General features: G+C 43.9%; 1 protein-coding gene across 1 annotated transcript in view; it reads left to right on the forward strand.

The window, feature by feature from the left end:
- The first annotated feature begins 5 nt into the window (after positions 1-5).
- The window catches only part of radil (Rap associating with DIL domain), a 60,658-nt gene continuing 38,349 nt past the window's right edge, over positions 6-22,314 (forward strand). The window contains exons 1-2 of the mRNA XM_062964572.1: positions 6-175; positions 12,295-12,856. Coding sequence (XP_062820642.1) covers positions 12,304-12,856 — 553 coding nt within the window. The 5' untranslated portion in view covers positions 6-175; positions 12,295-12,303. The remainder of the gene's footprint in view (positions 176-12,294; positions 12,857-22,314) is intronic.

Genomic DNA, 22,314 nt, shown 5'->3' on the forward strand with positions numbered 1-22,314 from the left:
TCTTTTTGCTCCTCCGAGCGAAGCAGAAGGAGCGGATCGAGAGCGAGGCAGGAGAGGGATCCCTTTTCTCTCTCTCTCTCTCTCTCTCTCCGGAGGATCTCTCCCTTTGGGAGGGAGGAGAAGAGCCCCCGAGGGAGACTATGCTGCAGGGGGAGGAGAGCAGACCCCGGCCAAGGTGAGTGGAGGGCGCGGGCTGCCTTTGTGAATCCGGAGTGGCGCCGGATCGGGGCCCAAAGTGATCTCTCTGCGCTTCTTTCCACGCAGAAGGCACTCTTGGGGTGGCTTGTTTCCCTCTGGCACCGAAGGGATCCCTTCTGAGAGAGAAAAGGGTGCCTCAATCTCCGGATTCTCTTTGCGTATTAAGTCGCAAAGGGTCTGGGCTCCAAACCGGGGCAGTTGGACCCACTCGGGACGCCCCCAGGGCCCAGGCCAAAAAACTCAAGACTCCAGACCAAACCAGACCAAACCTTTCCAGTATTTTCTGTTCGTCATGGGAGTTCACTGTGCCAAGTTTGGTTCAGTTCCAATGTTGGTGGAGTTCAGAATGCTCCTTGATTGAAGGCGAACTATACATCCCAGCAACCACAACTCCCAAATGGCAAAATCAATCCCCCTGTGAACCCCACCAGTATTTAAATTTGGGTGTAACGTGTATTTGTGCCAAATGTGGTTCAATGAACGCAAATACATCCTACGTATCAGATATTACGATTTGTAACAGGAGCAAAATTAGCCAAACTTGGGCCCTCCCTCCAGGTGTTTTGGACTCCAACTCCCACACTTCCTAACAGCCAGTAAATTAGCTGGGATTTTATGGGAGTTGGAGGGCTGAAGTTTGCCCATGCTTATAATAGATAGATAGGGAGATAGAGAGAGAGACAGATGGACAGATGACAGATAGACATGAAAGATAGATAGATAAATAATGATAGACATGATAGTTAGATTGAGATAGATAGATAGATAGATAGATAGATAGATGGAGAGATGATAGACATGATAGACAGACAGACAGACAGACAGATGATAGATAGACCTTGATAGATAGATAGATAGATAATGATAGATATGATAATTAGATTGAGATAGATAGATAGATAGACAGAGAGATGATAGACCATAATAGATAGATAGATAGATAATGATAGATATGATAGTTAGATTGAGATAGATAGATAGATAGATAGATGATTGACATGATAGATAGTTAGATAGATAGATAGACAGACAGACAGATGATAGATAGACCATAATAGATAGATAGATAATGATAGATATGATAGATTGAGATAGATAGATAGATAGATAGACAGACAGAGACATGATAGACATGATAGATAGATAGATAGATAGATAGATAGATAGATAGATAGACAGACAGACAGGTGATAAATAGACCATAATAGATAGATAATGATAGATATGATAGTTAGATTGAGATAGATAGCTAGATAGATAGATGGACAGAGAGATGATAGACATGATAGATAGATAGATAGACAGATAATAGCTAGACCATGATAGATAGATAGATAGACAGACAGACAGACAGACAGGTGATAAATAGACCATAATAGATAGATAACGATAGATATGATAGTTAGATTGAGATAGATAGCTAGATAGATAGATGGACAGAGAGATGATAGACATGATAGATAGATAGATAGATAGACAGATAATAGTTAGACCATGATAGATAGATAGATAGATAGATAGATAGATAGATAGACAGACAGGTGATAAATAGACCATAATAGATAGATAATGATAGATATGATAGTTAGATTGAGATAGATAGCTAGATAGATAGATGGACAGAGAGATGATAGACATGATAGATAGATAGATAGATAGATAGATAGATAGATAGATAGACAGATAATAGCTAGACCATGATAGATAGATAGATAGATAGATAGATAGATAGATAGATAGATAGACAGACAGAGGCTGGATGGCCACCTGTCGGGGGTGCTTTGAATGCGATTTCCTGCTTCTTGGCAGAATGGGGTTGGACTGGATGGCCCATGAGGTCGCTTCCAACTATTAGTCTACGATTCTACAGGGCCATAGCCAAAAAAAAAAAAATTGGGGTGGGGGGGGGGTGGAGTTGAAACTTTTTTTTTAACGAATCCTGAAGAGTAGTTCCATAATGCAAAATAATTTAGAAATCAGGCTCCATTGATAAACTTCAGTGGACAGTCAAGACAGATAAACTTCAGTGGACACTCGTGGCGAGTACCTATTTACCTACTCACATTTGAATTTTTCGAACTGCTAGGTTGGCAGAAGCTGCACCTAACAGCGGGAGCTCACCCTGCTCTCTGGATTTGAACCACTGACCTTTCGGTCAGCAAGTTCAGTAGCTCAGCAGTTTAATCTGCTGCACCACCGGAGGCTCCCTAGATAGATAGATACAGAGATAGACAGAAAGAGAGACAGAATTAGATAGATAGATAGATAGATAGATAGATAGATAGATAGATAGAGAGAACTCAATTGACAGACCCAGAACTCAATTGACAGATCCAGTCTTTTGAACTTGAACACACCCATTTGTATTTTAGAATGTTTGTATGAATGTTGATGTAAGTTAATAATTTTAATCTGATTTATAGTGTATTGTATAATTTTTATATGTGTGTTTATTGTAAGCCGCCCTGAGTCCCCTCTCGGGTGAGAAGGCCGGGATATAAATGTTGTAATAAATAAAATAGAGAGGCATGCAGGCAGATATTTCAAGAAAGCATTCTGGATGTCCAAATGCAGTTCAACCCACCACTATCCAAAGCCATCATCACTAAGGGCAACCAGACAAGTCTCCACTTGCTTAGTCTGTTTCTGTTGAATCGCTTTCCGTGTCCACACAGGGATCCGAATCCTGTTCTCCAAAACTATCATTCGGTCTCCAAACCCGCCTGCCGCCCTGGCTCTCGTTTTACTACCATCCAATTAGGACGGCCCTGCCCCATCGTCCTATGCTTTCCAATTATATATATTACGCTGGGTGGGAGAATCGTAAGGACACTGATGGTACAAAAGTCAAACTGGTCTTTGCAGCCGTCCCTAGACGTTCTGCTGCCCGAGGCACAAGAAGAGACACTTGGACTTCCACTCTTCCACCCAAATGGTCGGTGTTTGGTTGCTCTGCTCTCCGAACTCTGCGTGATCCGCTAATTGCGGCAGAGACATTATTGCTATAATGAAGCCATCATTAGGCAGCCCATGGAGACGCCTGGGCTTGGGAAAGAATGGCAAGGCAGGGAGATGCCATGCACCGGTTGTTTGCTTGGCTTTGCTGTCTTTTGGGCCGGAGGAAGGAGCCTTTCACATTCCCAAACACTGGCTGCTTTGCACCTTTGAGCAGCCAACTTTGTATTCCAGATATCAGTATGGCAAAATAATATCCACACCTTCCTGGATTCCTGGGGCATTTAAAGCACAAGGTGACCTGGTTTTTTTCCTCCAGCTTAATTTATCGGGCACGTGCATCTACACTTTGGAATTAATGCAGTTTGACACCACACCATGGCTCAATGCTATGGTTTTTGGTTTCCCCTGATGTTAAGTCCAGTCGTGTCTGACTCTGGGGTTGGTGCTCATCTCCAGTTCTAAGCTGAAGAGCCGGCGTTGTCCATAGACACCTCCAAAGACATGTGGCTGGCATGACTGCATGATTCTACCTTCCCGACAGTGCGGTACCTATTGATCTACTCACATTTGCATGTCCGTAGACACCTAGGCCATATGGCTGGCATGACTGCATAGAGCAATATTACTTTCCCGCCAGTGTGGTACCTATTGATCTACTCACATTTGCATGTCTGTAGACACCTAGGTCATGTGGCTGGCATGACTGCATGGAACAACATTACTTTCCCGCTGCTGCAGTACCTATTGATCTACTCACATTTGCATGTCTATAGACAGTAGCCTGGCATGATTTCATGGAGCAACATTACCTTCCCACCGGTGCAGTACCTATTAATCTACTCACATTTGCATGTCTGTAGACACCTAGGCCATATGGCTGGCATGACTGCATGGAGCAACATTACCTTCCCGCCGGTGTGGTACCTATTAATCTACTCACATTTGCATTTCCGTAGACACCTAGGCCATATGGCTGGCATGACTGCATGGAGCAACATTACCTTCCTGCCAGAGCGGTACCGATTGATCTACTCACATTTGCATTTCCGTAGACACCTAGGCCATGTGGCTGGCATGACTGCAGGGAGCAACATTACTTTCCCGCTGGTGCAGTACCTATTCATCTATTCACATTTGCATGTTCGTAGACACCTAGGCCATGTGGCTGGCATGACTGCATGGAGCAACATTACTTTCCCGCTGGTGCAGTACCTATTCATCTATTCACATTTGCATGTCCGTAGACACCTAGGCCATGTGGCTGGCATGACTGCAGGGAGCAACATTATCTTCCCACTGGAGCGGTACCTATTAATCTACTCACATTTGCATGTCCGTAGACACCTAGGCCATGTGGCTGGCATGACTGCATGGAGCAATATTACTTACCCGCTGGTGCGGTACCTATTGATCTACTCACATTTGCATGTCCGTAGACACCTAGGCCATATGGCTGGCGTGACTGCATGGAGCAACATTTCTTTCCCACCAGTGCGGTACCTATTGATCTACTCACATTTGCATGTCCGTAGACACCTAGGACATATGGCTGGCATGACTGCATGGAACAACATTACTTTCCCGCTGTTGCAGTACCTATTGATCTACTCACCTTTGCATGTTTTCGAACTGCTAGGTTGTCAGGATGCTATGGCATCCTGGGATTTATAGTTTCTAAGGCACCAGCACTGTTTGGCAGAGAAGTCTAAAGAAAAGAGGCTGGTAAACCAATGTTGTGTCTATACTGCAGAAATAACGCAGTTTGAACTGCTATGGTTCATTGTTTTGGACTCCCGGGAGCGGTAGTTTTCCAAAATATTTTGCCTTCTCTGCTCAAAAGTCCCAGGAGTCCAAAACAATGACCAAGCTACTGGTCCCAGGGCTTCGTAGTGTCCATGGCGGTTGAAACTGGTGAAAAACTGCATTCAGTCTACAATTCAGTCTTCTGATATTGAGACTGCCATGGCTGTTGGTGATTCCTCTTCGAATGTCCCTGTTGTTGCATGAACTCCTCGTTTAATGTGCTCGGTTGGCAGTTAAACAGGAGCCACTTGTGGAAATGAGCCCGAGACATTTCCACCAGAGCTCTCATTGCAGAAAGCGGCCGATGATTTCCATTTGTGCCACCACCCAACGCTCGAAATTGTGCCAGTCGGCAGGGAAGCTCATCAACGTCAATCCTGTTGCAGCGCAAGCCTTTCCGTACTATAATTTGCCCCGAATTTTCCAATTTTCCAACTGGGATGGCAACAGAGAGAGAGAGCAAAGAAGGCAAGGCCTGCGGTGGGTCATTTTGCATCTGAATTTCCAGCCGGTGTTGGGCGAAGATCAAGTACGAGGACGGCAGATTCAATGGGATATTCCTTGCTGGGCGAATGCGAATGCTTGAAAGCAAAGCGATGGTTCGGATTCACAAATTTTCCCCTTGCGCTCATTTCCTTTGCAGCTTTTGGAATGATAATCTCTTCCACATTGACCATATTGGAACGCCTGCACCGCCTTCCCTCCTTCCGCTCCTCCCTCTGGTTGCTTGAGAGTCACTCTTAAAAACAGACTTAACCAATACTTTACCCTATACTATACAATTCCATACACTCTGTATGGATTTGATAGTCATATTTTTTTATCATGTCAGCAGTGACTTGAGAAAATACTGCAAGTCGCTTCTGGTGTGAGAGAATTGGCCGTCTATAGAGACGTTACTTCTCTTCTTCCCCTTCTTCTTCCTATTCTTCTGCTTCCACCTGCTCCTCTTCTTCCTTTTCTTCTTCAACCTCATCTTCTTCCTCCTTTTCCCTTTTCCCCTTTTCTTCTTCCCCTTCTTTTCTTCCTCCTCCTCCTCCTCCTCTTTCCCTTCCTCTTCTTCATCCTTTTTTCTTCTTCTTTCTCTTCTTCCTCCTCTTCTTCTCCTTTCCCTTCCTCCTCCTCCTTCTCGTCTTCTTCCTTCTCTTCTTCCTCCTCCTCCTCTTCCCCTTCCTCTTCTTCTTTCCTTTCTTCTTCTTTCTCTTCTTCATCTTCTTCCCCTTCTTCCTCCTCCTCCTCCTCTTCCCCTTCTTCTTCCTCTTCTCCTTCCTCTTCTTCTTCCCTTTTCTCTTCTTCTTTCTCCTCCTCTTCTTCATCTTCTTCCTCTTCTTTCTCCTCTTCTTCCCCTTCTTTTTCCTCTTCCCCTTCTTCTTTTTAGGTTAGAAGGTGACCTTGTCCTTTGGAGCTTTTCCAAGGCCGAGGTAGGAAAGCTCTTCCTAAGAGCATTAGAGCCGGAGGGGGTCTCTCTCTCTCTCTCTCTCTCTCTCTCTCTCTCTCTCTCTCTCTCTCTCGCATGGTTCGCATCTCTTGCAATCCTGATCCAAAGCAGGCAGAACGCTTGGGGAAGGGACTTCTGCCCCTAGGATCCCCTGACTAGCATAACTTGGGATTTACAGATCCATTTGTACTATGTGTTTTGGGGGGGAATGGAAGGCATTTTCTTCATTTCCTAGGGTGGCCTTGAAACTCACATTCCCTATGATTTTCTTTTGGAAGCGCGAGCAAGCAAGCGCCACCTCCAGCATCCCGTTTGGTGCCAAAGGCTGAGAGGTGGGGCCAGCCGTTCTGGACGGTTTTATGAATCGGCGTACAGTATGCAATCCATCCGGGAGCTGCATGCGATTATTTTCCTCGGCTAGGAATGCTTTCCCTGGCCAAGCAGAATATTCTTGGCTTGGTTGGGAAAGAAAAGGCGATTCTCAACAACGTTCTCCCCGTTCTTTTTGGACCGATGCTAAGCATAACCCTCCAAGGCCGGACCCAGAAGAATACAGGCAGTGTGTTCATGGCAAGGGCAAAACCTGTTCATAATATAGGACTGAGTATGCTCACTGAATGGATGGCTTCACGAAGTCTGGCAAGTGGTTCTCGACCTTCCTAATGTATTCCCCTTAATACAGTTCCTCATGTTGTGGTGACCCCCCAACCATAAAATTATTTTATGGTTTTTCAGTCTAACAGCTGAGTTACCTGTGTGCCATTACATCAGTGTTTCTCAACCTTCCTTATGCCGCGACCCCTTAATACGGTTCCTCATGTTGTGGTGACCCCCCAACCATAAAATTATTTTATGGTTTTTCAGTCTAACAGCTGAGTTACCTGTGTGCCATTACGTCAGTGTTTCTCAACCTTCCTTATGCCGCGACCCCTTAATATGGTTCCTCATGTTGTGGTGACCCCCAACCATAAAATTATTTTATGGTTTTTCAGTCTAACAGCTGAGTTACCTGTGTGCCATTATGTCAGTGTTTCTCAACCTTCCTTATGCCGCGACCCCTTAATATGGTTCCTCATGTTGCGGTGACCCCCAACCATAAAATTATTTTATGGTTTTTCAGTCTAACAGCTGAGTTACCTGTGTGCCATTACGTCAGTGTTTCTCAACCTTCCTTATGCCGCGACCCCTTAATACGGTTCCTCATGTTGTGGTGACCCCCAACCACAAAATTATTTTCGTAGCAACTTCATAACTGTCATTTTTCTAGTGTTATGGATCATAATGATATGTATTTTCGGTCACTGGACCAAATTTAGCACCAATACCCAATACGCTCAAATGTGAATACTGCTAGGATAGGGAGGATTGATTGTGTCATTTAGGAGTTGTAGTGGCTGGGATTTATAGTTCACCTACAAACAAAGAGCATTCTGAACTCCACCAAGGATGGAATTGAACCAAACTTGGCACACCGGACTTCCATGACCAACAGAAAAAACTGGAAGGGTTTCCTGGGCATTGACCTTGAGTTTGGGAGTTGTAGTTCACCTACGTCCAGAGAGCACTGGGTGATGGGTCAGGACCAAACTCGGCACGAATTCTCAATATTCCCCAATGTGAACACTGGTTAAGCTTGAGGAAAATAGACCTTTTCATTTGGGAGTTGTAGTTGCTGGGATTTATAGTTCACCTACAAACAAAGAGCATTCTGAACTCCACTGATGATGGAACTGAACCAAACTTGGCACACCGGACTTCCATGCCCAACAGAAAAAAATGGAAGGGTTTGGTGGGCATTGACCTTGAGTTTGGGAGTTATAGTTCACCTATATTCTAGATAGCACTGTGGACTCCAAACAATGATGGTTCAGGATCAAACTTGGCACGAATTCTCAATATTCCCAAATGTGAACACTGGTAGAGTTTGAGGACAATAGACCTTTTCATTTGGGAGTTGTAGTTGCTGGGATTTATAGTTCACCTACAAACAAAGAGCATCCTGAACTCCACCAAGGATGGAAGTGAACCAAACTTGGCACACCGGACTTCCATGACCAACAGAAAAAACTGGAAGGGTTTGGTGTGCATTGACTTTGAGTTTGGGAGTTGTAGTTCACCTACATCCAGAGAGCACTGGGTGATGGGTCAGGACCAAACTCGGCACGAATTCTCAATATTCCCAAATGTGAACACTGGTCAAGTTTGAGGAAAATACACCTTTTCATTTGGGAGTTGTAGTTACTAGGATTTATAGTTCACCTACAATGAGAGAGCACTCTGAATTCCACCAATGATAGAACTGAACCAAACTTGACACACAGAACTCCCATGGCTCGACCACTGGAAATATCAGATTTCTTTTCTTTCCGAAGGCTTTCGGGTGTCCTTTTTGCGCCTCCGCAAAAACAGGCCCTAGTCTTGGGTGGGTCTCTTTATATAAAAATAGAAGCGGAGATTTGTGTGTGTGTATATATATATATATATAATTGTGTGTTGTTGCAAACTGTGCCTTTCTGCGGATTTCATTAACCTCCTGGTTGCGCCTAGAGACGTGACCTCTATTATGATAGCAAACGGTCCTTTCTTAATTTTGGAAACGTCCTTTATTTTCTGCTGCGGCAAAGGACAAAAAAAAAATGATTTTGTGCATTTATTAGAAGGGAAGTTTAGGGGAAACTTGGTTGCCCTTAAATGCCCTCTTGCCTGGCTCCAAAGCGGTGTGATGAAGTTACATTGTCCATAAAAGTCCTCCTTGGTGACAACATCAACCAACTCGAACAAATTTCCAGCAAGTGTGATATAACGAATGTCGTCCCAGTGCATCTACACTGCACAAGTGATGCAGTTTTGTCCTGCAAGTCATCATGTTGGACCAGGCTGATGGGTGTTGCAGTCTAAAAACATCTGCAGAACTTAAAGCCTTGCGACTTGAAGGTTGGGTTTCTGACCTGGAAGCTGCCAGGTTTGAATCCAACCTGGGGAGAGCGCGGATGAGCTCCCTCCGTCAGCTCCAGCTCCATGCGGGGACATGAGAGAAGCCTCCCACAAGGATGGTAAGAACATCAAAACATCCAGAGAGGAACAATATAATAATATTAATTATATATTATATTTTACATGTAATATTACTAATAATATTACAATATACTAGCTGTGCCCGGCCACGCGTTGCTGTGGCTAGGACTTAATTTTTCTTTTCTTTTTGTTGTATGAACGTAGAGGTGTGGATGAGAGGTTGTGCTGTCAATTTTCAAGGTTGTGGGGCGTTTCGTTTAGTTGTTTTGTCCGGTGCCGTGATTCCATTACCCTTTTATATATATAGATTGATACAGTACAATATAATAATTTATTACCAGTACTAGCTTTGCCCGGCCACACGTTGCTGTGGCTTATGGGAATCCTTTGTTGGCCAGGTGGAATAGCGGTGAATAGCCTTGCAGTCTCAAAGCCTGGCCGTTTTCTGGAGTAGCTGGAGCTTTTTGTTGTATGAACGTCGAGGCATGGATGAGGGGTTGTGCTGCCAAGTTTAGTGTTTCTGGGGTGTGTAGTTTTGTTATTTTGTCCTAGGCCGAAATTTTATTACCCTTTTATATATATAGACTAGCTGTGCCCGGCCACGCGTTGCTGTGGCGAAGTATAGTGGTATGGGAAATAAAGTATTGAGGAATTGGTGATAGTTAAGGTAAAGGGTCCCCTGGGCTGAGTGGGTTGCTAGGAGACCAAGTGAGCGGAGCTTAGCCTTCTAACTGGCAGCAATTGGATAAAAACAATTATTCCTCTCCCTCTAATTAGGACTTTATTTTTCTTTTCTTTTTGTTGTATCAACCTAGAGGCATGGATGAGGGGTTGTGCTGTCAATTTTCGAGGTTGTGGGGTGTTTACTTTTGTTGTTTTGTCCACTACCGTGATGCCATCACTCTTTTATATATATAGATTGTACTATGCTAATATAATATTGTATATAAATTTGATTTGTAAGCCACTCTGAGTCCCGGCATATAAATGTAGCAAATAAATAAATAATAAATAAATGGGAAATTACAGGGAAACAAAGGAAGCAATAATTGAGTGCACACAAGCGGTGATAGTCTTGGGATGGAAAGATAAATCAAAGTGGACAGTAAACAAATGGTATCAGTCTATGGTGGACCGAATGGAATTCGAAATTATGGATGTAACATTAAATGATTCAAAGGGTAATAAAAATAGAATGCAAGAAGTTGAAATAAAATGGAACCGGGTCAAGGATTATATTATGAATAAGTCTAGAGATCAGGCCATAAGAAATAGGATACAAATGTTATATAGTATGTAAATCTAGAAGGATTGTCTCAAACAGGATTAATATGTAACAGAAAATAATCCTCGTGGTGGTGGTGGGAATTGTAAATGTTATGTATGTCTTAAAATAATAAAAATATTTTAAAAAACCATCAAAACATCCGGACATCCCCTGGGCAACGTCTTTGCAGATGGACAATTCTCTCACACCAGAAGCGACTTGCAGTTTCTCAAGTCGCTCATGACACGGGGGAAGAAAACCTGCCATGGCTCAATGCTATGGAATAATGGGAGTTGTAGTTTGGTGACTCTCTTCCATAGTATTGCAATAAGGCAGTTAAAGTGGCATCAAGTTGCATCAATTCTATAGTGTGAATGCACCCTATAAGTAAGTGAGCAAATAACTTACCCAAAGCCCTTCCACACAGCCATATAACCCAGAACATCAAGGCAGATCATCCACAATATCTGCTTCGTACTGGGTTATCTGAGTCCACACTGCCATATAATCCAGTTAAATGTTGGTTTTTGTAATGAAATATGAATTTTTGGTTTACAGATGTTATGTTTAATTGTGTGTTTGTGTTTTAAAAGGGTAAGTATTACAGTTATTGCCTCTCAGCACTCAGAGGCTGGTTGCCATGGAGAAGTAGGCGGAGCCAACTGCCGTTTTGTTGAAAAAGTGCAGAGTTTTTTTTTTAAAAAAAGAGAGTCAGTCTGTGCTCTGATGAGGCACAGGGAAGATTGATCCTAGGTTGAGGGGATCAAGGAGACTCAATTGTTCATTTTGAGTCGGTTTAAAAATAAGTTTGGTGACTTATTTAATGTAGTCTGTGTCCTGGTAAGGAACAGAGAATCTGTGATCGTATATCACAGGGTGACTGCGGTTTAAAAGTAGCAGAGAAAGAAGTTCTAACTACTTTAAGTAAAAGAAGTGACACTTTAGGGAGTTTGACTCATCTCATTCTAGTATTGTAACTGTTAATAAAAATACCTCCAAGTGAGAAACAACATTGTAACCACTAAGCTTTGTGCCTGAATAAACTTGTTATTGTTTTTCCTACATCTAAGCCACTGTTGCATATATTATAAACCAAGTTATGCTACCATCTAAAGTGAATAAGAAGAAGAAAGAAAGAAAAAAGTAAAAGGTCTCCTCCCTGAGTCTTTGGTGGTTGCATCTTCACAAAGTGGTGGCAGTCGTTATCAGCTCATTACAAACTGGTGGCAGTCGTTATTAACTTCTTTGCAGTTTTGTACAGCTGTGTGGAAGGGGCCTGAGACAACATACATAGTTCAAGGAAGATATTGTGGATTATCTGCCTTGATATTCTGGGTTCTATGGCTGTGTGGAAGGGCCCTGAGTCTTCATTGCAAGAGCAATTCATCAGTGGAGCCAATCCTTCAAAGAAATGGTGAGATCATTTCCTTGGACATCTTCAACAAGAGAGTTGTTGAGAGATGACCAGGAGGCTTCCAGATGTGATAGAAACACCCTTCAGTATCTTTTGAGGGTTTGTGGGTCAGCTTGGAGCAAAATTTCAGGGCCAAAATGGGACCTAGGCTCCAAAATTGGTGTATTGTTTATGTCTCAACTGCTTGTTCTCTCTCCGCAGCCAGAACCCATGACGACTTCCAGCACTATGTTCTACCGGTCGCCCTCCTCGGTGATGTCTCCGCCGTCGAAGAACAAGTTCAAGCGGCAAAGCCGGATCTTCTCCCAGGTCTTGTACCGGACCCTGAGCTACAAGGACCGCAGCTCGGTGGCCTCGTACCCAACCGAGAGCAAGGACGACCCCTCGGAGCTCTCCACCCAGGTCTCGGCCCCCGGCGTGCTCAAGGTCTTTGGCTGCCACATATGTGTTGGTGCTCATTACAAGAGTGTTTTGGCAACGGGCAGCTCCAGCGCCCAGGAGCTGGTCAAAGAAGCCCTGGAGCGGTACGGCCTGGATAAGGTGGATGCCGGGCACTACGTCCTCTGCGACGTGATTGGGAAGTTTTCGGGGTCGGAGAAGCAATGGCAGATGGAAGGGCTGAGGGTCCTCCGGGACAACGAGAAGCCTCTTCTGATCCAGGATCTTTGGAAGCCTCGGGAAGGCTTCTCCAGGAGGTTTGAGCTCCGGAAGAGGTCCGAAGTGGACGAGCTGGCCGCCAAGGACAAGGACACCATCACCGCAGGTGAGAATGAGCTTTCCTTACATCATGCCGTGATGTGCCATCAGGGGTTCAAATTACGAGATTCAACAACAACAACTCTTTATTGATTAGTCAATTTCGACCGTATCAAAACATGCGAAACATACAAAACGTACACACTTACCCATACATACAGTAAAACCGTGTAAAACCATGTATAGATACAAAGCATTCCGGCCTACTAGCCTACCAACCCACTCCTAGGTAGTTGTGCAAATACAGAATAAAAAGATTTAAATTAAAATTAATTATTCCCTTAAGGCAGTGATGGCCAACCTATGACACGCGTGTCAGCACTGACACGCCTAGCCATGTTTGCTGACACGCTGCCGCATGCAGATTGACTGGATGACTATGTCTTTTGTGGCCAAATTTCGTGTGATTTGGTCCAGTGGTTTTGTTGTTTACTCCATGGGAATTACACACATTACACACACACACACACATATATAATTCTATTATTGTAGTATATTATTATATTATTCCTATTATATTATTATATTATTATTCATTATTAATGACTACATTGAAACTAGAATAGAAAAAAATCAGCGTGGAAACTGCAAAAGGTCCCATAGATTGTTGTACATGGAAATAATGGTAGTAAATAGTTTTTGATTTATTAAATACAGTTATATATTACAATAATACATTTTTGTTATTTAAACTATACATATTGTGAAATTATGGATTTTTTTCTCGAAGTGACACACCACCCAAGTCATGCTAGGTTTTTTGATGAATTTTGACACAACAAACGCAAAAGGTTGCCCATCATTATCTTAAGGTAAGGTTTAAGCGGGGGCAAGGTTAAGTAAAACTAGTGGCTTGTCCATAGTAAATTTTAAATTTGGATTTTGTTATTGGCATTAATATCACAGCTGTCTGCTTCCATCTTCTCACGGATGGCCAGCGCTTTTTGCGTATAAAGGGTCAGTTTTAAAATAGAGTTTTTATCTGAACCCTGTAGAAGGATGTGCAATTTCTCCTTATTCTCTAAATGAGTTCTCCAAAGATCAAATCCTGTTGTAATAGGGGCATGAAAATTACGAGATTCCACCTAAACGTTAGGAAGAACTTTATTTTAGAGTAGAATAGAATAACGTTGTCGTCATTGTAGGATGAAATTAAATGCTTTCCGCAGCACGAGCCACAAAACAACACACACATCCCAGCACCGCATAGCCCCCAATGCCACATCAATGCGAAGTCACGGGGTTCAATATAGTCACAGCTCTAGAATGACTGTTTGTCTGTTTGTCCTTGTCTTTGTCACCCTGTGCCGTCTGCCAGATGGCAAGAATTCAAAGATAGAGCTGCTTAACAGTAGAATGGACTGCATTGGAGGTTGGTGGACTGAAAGCATCTTTCAGACTTGTTGTATGTTGTGGATTCGTGTTTGGCACAGAGTCTGGCTAGATGACCTCAGTCCACTCAGGACTCTTCCGCACAGCCATATAACCCAGAATACAATCCACTGGTTTATCTGAATCTATATTTCCATACAATCCAGTTCAATGTGGTTTTTATACAGCTGTGTGTCCAAAGAAGACCATTCCCCTTGAACGAATGTTTGGTTTCCATCCAGGTGGAGATTTCTTATAATTTTTGGTACATGTAAACATATATTTCTTCCCTTGGCCTTTGACCATTTTGCAAGAAAAGCTCTTCTTGCTAAGGTCTGCTTCTCCCAGAATACATGCTCTCTCTCTCTCTCTGCTACTGCTTTCTAATTTCTTTTTTTGGAAACAGTGTCAGGAAACCAATTGACCCTGTCCGCTGCTTAAAAGAAAGAGAGAAACAAAGAAAGAAAGGCAGGTCAGAGTACAGTGAGTGATCCCAATTGCCAAGGATTTTTACGCACCAGCTTTCCTCGACATCAAAACTGGGACGCAGCCACAATATCTATGTGTCAGACGCACAGTTTATAAGGCAGGGATGAAGTTTCAGTTTTCCCTCCAGAAAATTCCAGGTTAAGATAAAGTTGGGAAAACTCTTGCTTTAAATGCATTCCTGCCAATTCTGTGAGCAATACTTATCCTGATTGAGATGCCATATCGAAATGCTGGTTTCCTCATTAATTTCCAAGTGTTGGGTCAAGTCAGTTCACGGTGGCATTCTGAACGACTGCTTTCCGTAAATATCCCCTGACTGTATTGGAGACTTTTTGCTGTATTTACTAGGAATGGCCAGGTTCCAATGTTGGAAGTATTTTTTCCTCCGTCCTTCCAACCCGTGATGGTGGAGAGCCCGTTTTCAAATAAACTCTGCTTCCCAGACCAGAATGGAAAATATCACCTGTTTTGTTTTATCTCTTTTTCCTCTCTGTTTGGGATTCCTCTCTCTTTCCTCTCGGGTCAGGAAGGCGAGGAGCAGATTTGCAGGAAACGGGTCTGAATCAACCTGTGTTTTGATTCCTCCGATTGCCCCGGCCAGATTCTCTGTCAGCAAGTTGAGATTTGTTTTCTGGAAAAAAATGGGAAAATTGTCTTGTCGAAGGCTTTCATAGCCAGATGCTGTGAGTTTCTCGGGCTTTATGGACGCGTTCCAGAAGCATTCTCACCACGGCAGCTTTTGAATTGATTTGAAAGCCTTCATCTTTAAATGCCTGTCTGTCTGGTTGTTAGGGATGGTGGGAGTTGAAGTCCAAAACAGCTGGAGGAAAGGCCCAAGTTTGCTCATGAATACATATTCACGCTTGATCCATCTCCGTATGAATGTGTTGTAAGACAATTGATCTCAAAAAGGAGTTCTGGCACAGGAGGCAATGAGAGAAAACCCAGTCTCGTGAGAGTACAAAAGCAAAGTTTATTTTCACATAGCTATGAGAAAGAAAAAAAAGAGACATTAACCCTTGTTTCATCTTTTGTGTAAGTATTTTCAATGTACAATATTTGCAAATGGCTGCCGCGAAGCGTGGTGTTGTAAACAAAGAATATATATCTTGGCTTATCTAAACTTGACCAATGACTGAGGGTCTTCCTCACCTCCACACTTCTTTGGCACAAGTGGTGTCTATGATCTCAAGCTGGCATTTGGTCTTGGAACTTTCTGGAGAAAGGTACCAGCTCAAGATAAAGGAAAGGGCACTGGTCCTTTGTTACTTTGGCTCATACAAAGAGCTTGTTGTCTATATAAAGCTAATATGATACAAGCAGAGGCAAAGCTATATATGCAAAAGTCTACTAATTTCTGGCCCATGGTCCCTTCAGTGTGAATGTGTATGTGTTTCTCTCTCTCTGTCTGTCTAGGTATGTATCTGTCTACTTTGCACTGACCTTTGCAGGCAACTAAACAGAGAAACTGCAATTGAAAGCAATGCAAAGTATTCCCAGTTTTGGTAGCCACTTTGGAGAATATCTTTCCCCAACACTGGCCCAAGAGGGGCTATTGAAACCCAGCCGTGGCTCCGTCTCCATCTGCAACCCTTCAGCCGCCAGAGTCTCGCCCATTATCCTAATTGTCTGGATGAGCGGCTTGCCTTCTCCTTCTGCCACTCTCTCCCCTCCGCCCAACGGGCCGGAGAAAGGATCCGATTAAGAAATTCACCTTTCCAAAGGCTGATTAGCCGCCCAGAGCCAAATCCCCTTGGGCTGTGTGTGCTTGCGTGCCCGCCAACCTCTTAGACCTTCTCCCTTTCCTGCTGCTGAGTAAAGCACCGCGTGGTTGATGTCTTGTCAAAAGGCTTTCATGGCCGGAATCACTGGGTTGCTGTGAGTCTTTCAGGCAACAACAGTCAGGCTACCTCTATGTAGATGACCTCACAGTTATGCTAATGCTTTTATGTTATCTTTGAGTCCCTTTTGGGGAAAATATGCAGGGTATTAATAAATAATAATAATAATAATAATAATAATAATAATAATAATAATAATATTTTTCATGTCAGGAGCAACTTGAGAAATAATAATATTCCCTGGGAGTTGCAGTCCAACCAAAGTAACATTTCCAAGTCTTGTTAAACTTCCAAGGGCACCCCAAATCGAATGTCATTGATGCATCGCATGAACGGCTCGCTTGCGGAGCTGGAGTGATTATTCATGCAAGAAACAGCTGTCAGCTGGACAGATGTGTGCTTTGTGGTCACAACGTCCCAGCGGCCACCAGTATGAAGCCAGCTCCGCGTTGAAAAGGGCCGGGCAGTAGTCCTTGTAGAGTCCAGTTTGTCATTGTATAAGGCTTTCCTATGTTGGTTTAAACCGCTGAGCTGCTGAACTTCCTGACCAAAAGATCGGCTGTTTGAATCCGGGGAGTGGTGTGGGCTCCCGGTGTTAGCCCCAGTTTCTGCCAACCTAGCAGTTCAAAAACATGCAAAAGTGAGTAGATCAATAGGTACCGCTCCGGCAGGAAGGTAGTGACACTCCATGCAGTCATGCTGGCCACATGACCTTGGAGGTGTCTACGGACAACGCCGTAGAAATGGAGATGAGCTTAGGTCCTGGAGATTGGCTTAGAAATGGAGATGAGCACCAACCTCCAGGGTTGGACACGACTGGACTTTACTTTAAATAATAGTAGTAGTAGTAGTAGTAATAATAATAATAATAATAATAATAATAATAATAATAATAATAATAATAATAATAATAATAATAAAGAAGGAGACAGAAGGCCTGATCCTTGCAGCCCAGGAGCAAGACATCAGAACAAAGGCAATTCAGGCCAAGATTGAAAAATCAGCTGATGACCCAAAATGCAGACTGTGCAAGGAAACCGACGAAACCATGGATCATATCCTCAGCTGCTGTAAGAAAATTGCACAGACAGACTACAAACAGAGGCACAACTATGTGGCCCGAATGATTCATTGGAATTTATGCCTCAAGTACCACCTCCCAGCAGCAAAGAACTGGTGGGATCACAAACCTGCAAAAGTATTGGAAAATGAGCACGCAAAGATACTATGGGACTTCCAAATGACAAAGTCCTGGAACAGAACACACCAGACATCACAGTTGTGGAAAGGAAAAAGGTTTGAATAATTGATGTCGCCATCCCAGGTGACAGTCGCATTGACGAAAAACAACAGGAAAAACTCAGCCGCTCTCAGGACCTCAAGATGGAACTTCAAAGACTCTGGCAGAAACCAGTGCAGGTGGTCCCGGTGGTGATGGGCACACTGGGTGCTGTGCCAAAAGATCTCAGCCGGCATTTGGAAACGATAGGCATTGACAAAATTACGATCTGCCAGCTGCAAAAGGCCACCCTACTGGGATCTGCACACATCATCCAAAAATACATCACACAGTCCTAGACACTTGGGAAGTGTTCGACTTGTGATTTTGTGATACGAAATCCAGCATGTCTATCTTGTTTGCTGTGTCATAATAAAATAATAATAATAATAATAATAATAATAATAATAATAATAATAATCTGAAAATACATCACACAGTCCTAGACGCTTGGGAAGTGTTCGACTTGTGATTTTGTGATACGAAATCCAGCATAGACATCTTGTTTGCTGTGACATACAATATAATAATAATAATTAATAATAATAATCCGAAAATACATCACATAGTCCTAGACACTTGGGAAGTGTTCGACTTGTGATTTTTGATACGAAATCCAGCATATCTATCTTGTTTGCTGTGTCATAATAAAATAATAATAATAATAATAATAATAATCTGAAAATACATCACACAGTCCTAGACGCTTGGGAAGTGTTCGACTTGTGATTTTTGATACGAAATCCAGCATATCTATCTTGTTTGCTGTGTCATAATAAAATAATAATAATAATAATAATAATAATAATAATAATAATAATCTGAAAATACATCACACAGTCCTAGACGCTTGGGAAGTGTTCGACTTGTGATTTTTGATACGAAATCCAGCATATCTATCTTGTTTGCTGTGACATAATAAAATAATAATAATAATAATAAATGCAATCAGGGGAAGTTGTCGTTTGGTGCGGCACTAGTACTCTTTGACTGCAAAGTTTCAGGGCCTTGTAAAACTACAACTCCATGATTCCATAGCCATGAGCCATGTTAACTCAAGTGGTATCAAACTGCATTAATTCTACAGTGGAGATGTACCACTTGAGCAAGAACATTTGCCTTTCAGGAAAAAAAACCCCACAATCTGTTCCTACGTTTTTGCCGTGTTGCAGCTACTTTGTCCTCCTTTTCGACAACCTCCTCCCCACCTGCGAGCCAAAATGGCTTTGTTTTCTCCCACGGGCGTGAAATGCCAGGCACTCTGCTCTGCGGAAATGTGTGAATGGGGTCCGTGGGCGGAAACAAGGTGTGTACGAGTGGAGCGTCGCAGGAGGGATTGTATTCCTGGCACATTCCTGCTGGGTTTCTAAGAATGGTTGCGTTCCCGGCTCTGAGAAATCATCGAGTAAGTGCATGGATGCGGGGCCAATTTGGAGACGGAGGCCGAACGCCAGGCAGTTAGTTGTCCTCAGGAGGGGTTAAATGGGAACGAAAGGCATTATTATTCTGTCATTGTGCGGCTTGTAATGGTGCTGCATTAGTCACATATTTAACAATATCGGCGTGTTTCGGCATCGGACAAAGACTATACAACACGGGCTATGGATGTCATTTCGTAGAATCCTAGAGTTGGAAGAGACCTGGTGGGACGCCTACGAGTCCAACTCCATTCTGCCCAGAAAATGCACAACAACCCAACTCAGTGCAGCCTAGAAGGGACCACATGAAGCTAATTTAGATGTATAGAGAAGGGTGAGAAGACGTGCTACATCTGTGCCAAAATGAAGAGGAATTGGCACCAGAGACTTTCCTCCTCAAAAAATGAGAGCTCTATATAGTTGAATTTTTGTTACATCCAGGAAAAGCCACAGTGTTTATCTTTCCATGGGGAGTTTTGGACTGAAAACTCCCCTCTGAAATGAAAAAAAAAAAAAAAAACCCCACACACACATGCACATGGTTGTGTGGTTTTGTTTTCGTTTTCTTTCTCCCCACTCAACTTGGGTTTTAACTCTGCAAAGTAAATACAGAAGCTTCCTTTCCTGCCGATAAGGAGAAGCCCAACGTTCGGGTTCGCTGTGGTCCGAGAGCGTGAGAATCGAAGGCCGAGACTCGATGTTTGTAACGGCCGCTCGAAACGTTTCCGTTTTCACCACAATGTGAAGCTTGATTTCACCAAGGAGATAGAACCAAAGTTTTGGTCCGTGTCCTGTGCAATCTTGAGTTTTTAGTGGCATAGGTAAAGCTAAAGATTATCTCCTTGACATTAAGTCCAGTCGTGTCCGACTCTGGCGGTTGGTGCTCATCTCCATTTCTAAGCCGAAGAGCCGGCGTTGTCCATAGGCACCTCCAAGGTCGTGTGGCCATAGGCATGACTGCATGGAGTGCCGTTACCTTCCCGCCGGAACGGTACCTATCGATCTACTCACACTCTGGGGGTTGGTGCTCATCTCCATTTCTAAGCCGAAGAGCCGGCGTTGTCCATAGGCACCTCCAAGGTCGTGTGGCCATAGGCATGACTGCATGGAGTGCCGTTACCTTCCCGCCGGAACGGTACCTATCGATCTACTCACACTCTGGGGGTTGGTGCTCATCTCCATTTCTAAGCCGAAGAGCCGGCGTTGTCCATAGGCACCTCCAAGGTCGTGTGGCCATAGGCATGACTGCATGGAGTGCCGTTACCTTCCCGCCGGAACGGTACCTATCGATCTACTCACACTCTGGGGGTTGGTGCTCATCTCCATTTCTAAGCCGAAGAGCCGGCGTTGTCCATAGGCACCTCCAAGGTCGTGTGGCCATAGGCATGACTGCATGGAGTGCCGTTACCTTCCCGCCGGAACGGTACCTATCGATCTACTCACACTCTGGGGGTTGGTGCTCATCTCCATTTCTAAGCCGAAGAGCCGGCGTTGTCCATAGGCACCTCCAAGGTCGTGTGGCCATAGGCATGACTGCATGGAGTGCCGTTACCTTCCCGCCGGAACGGTACCTATCGATCTACTCACACTCTGGGGGTTGGTGCTCATCTCCATTTCTAAGCCGAAGAGCCGGCGTTGTCCATAGGCACCTCCAAGGTCGTGTGGCCATAGGCATGACTGCATGGAGTGCCGTTACCTTCCCGCCGGAACGGTACCTATCGATCTACTCACACTCTGGGGGTTGGTGCTCATCTCCATTTCTAAGCCGAAGAGCCGGCGTTGTCCATAGGCACCTCCAAGGTCGTGTGGCCATAGGCATGACTGCATGGAGTGCCGTTACCTTCCCGCCGGAACGGTACCTATCGATCTACTCACACTCTGGGGGTTGGTGCTCATCTCCATTTCTAAGCCAAAGAGCCGGCGTTGTCCATAGACACCTCCAAGGTCGTGTAGCCAGCATGACTGCATGGAATGCTGTTATCTTCCTGTGATGCAAGCTGCAAAGGCACCTTGGCGTGGACTTTTTGCCTCGTCAACCCCCGAAGCCCATTTATCCATGGCACATTCCGCCTCCTCCTTCTAGGCCCCATTGCCGTCACTTGCCTGGAAAAACTTGGCACCATTCATGTAGAATCTGCTTCCCTCTTTCAGCTCAGCGCTTTTCCGCCTCGCTGCTTGGTGGTTGGTTCGAAGGGACTTTGATTCATGGAGCCGTCAAGTTGGAAGAGACCCCAAAGGCCACCCAGTCTCACCCAACTTCAGGAGGATGCGCAGGCATGAACCAAAAACTGGCCAAGTTTCCCCTTTCCGAACTCAACCCTAAAATAGTCTTAGTTGCATCCTACACTATGCAACGAATGCAGTTTGACACCACCTTAACTGTACTATGAACCCGTTTGGAGAGACATTAGCACTATTTGTCTGCAAAGACTAAAGATCCTGAGTTGCATGGTTCCAAAGCACTTAAGTGTGGTATTTGTTGGGAATCACCCTGGACTACTCAAGTCTAAATGTAGTTAGATAGATGATAGAGTTAGATTGAGGGAATCCTTTCCCTGTTTCCAAAGCATGCCTAGACAGGCTTTACTGTGCTTCACTCTATCCTGTTTACGTCACATCCCTTACGTTGAAGTTAGTAGAAATGTGAATCTCCAGGGACACTAACTTCTCATTGGTCAGAATAAACTGGACCATGAGGTTGGAACCATTTTGCTTCCTTCTTCTCCCTTTGTTCTTCTAGCTCACAAGCAGCATCTCGCCATCTCTCCTGGCAAGATGTAACTATTTAGATGTTTGTTATTTTTCCTTTCTTATTTTCTCCTTAGAAACCAGTCTAGAGTAGACTAGACAGCTCCCAAGCCTTTCTATCTACAATGGAGTTCTTTTTACCTGAATAAATATTTTTTGAACTTTTATTGAGACTCTGCAGTCCATTGCAATCCTAAATAGACAAAAGCTTTTCTTGCTCGCCCCGTGTAAGTAACTGTTGCATTTGAAAGCTTTTGCTTTTGCTACTCTGCTGATTTTTGGTGGAATCTCCCCCAGAGAGGGTTAAATTGAGTCTAAC

Source organism: Anolis carolinensis, unplaced genomic scaffold, assembly GCF_035594765.1.
Source record: "Anolis carolinensis isolate JA03-04 unplaced genomic scaffold, rAnoCar3.1.pri scaffold_13, whole genome shotgun sequence".
NCBI lineage: Eukaryota > Metazoa > Chordata > Lepidosauria > Squamata > Dactyloidae > Anolis > Anolis carolinensis.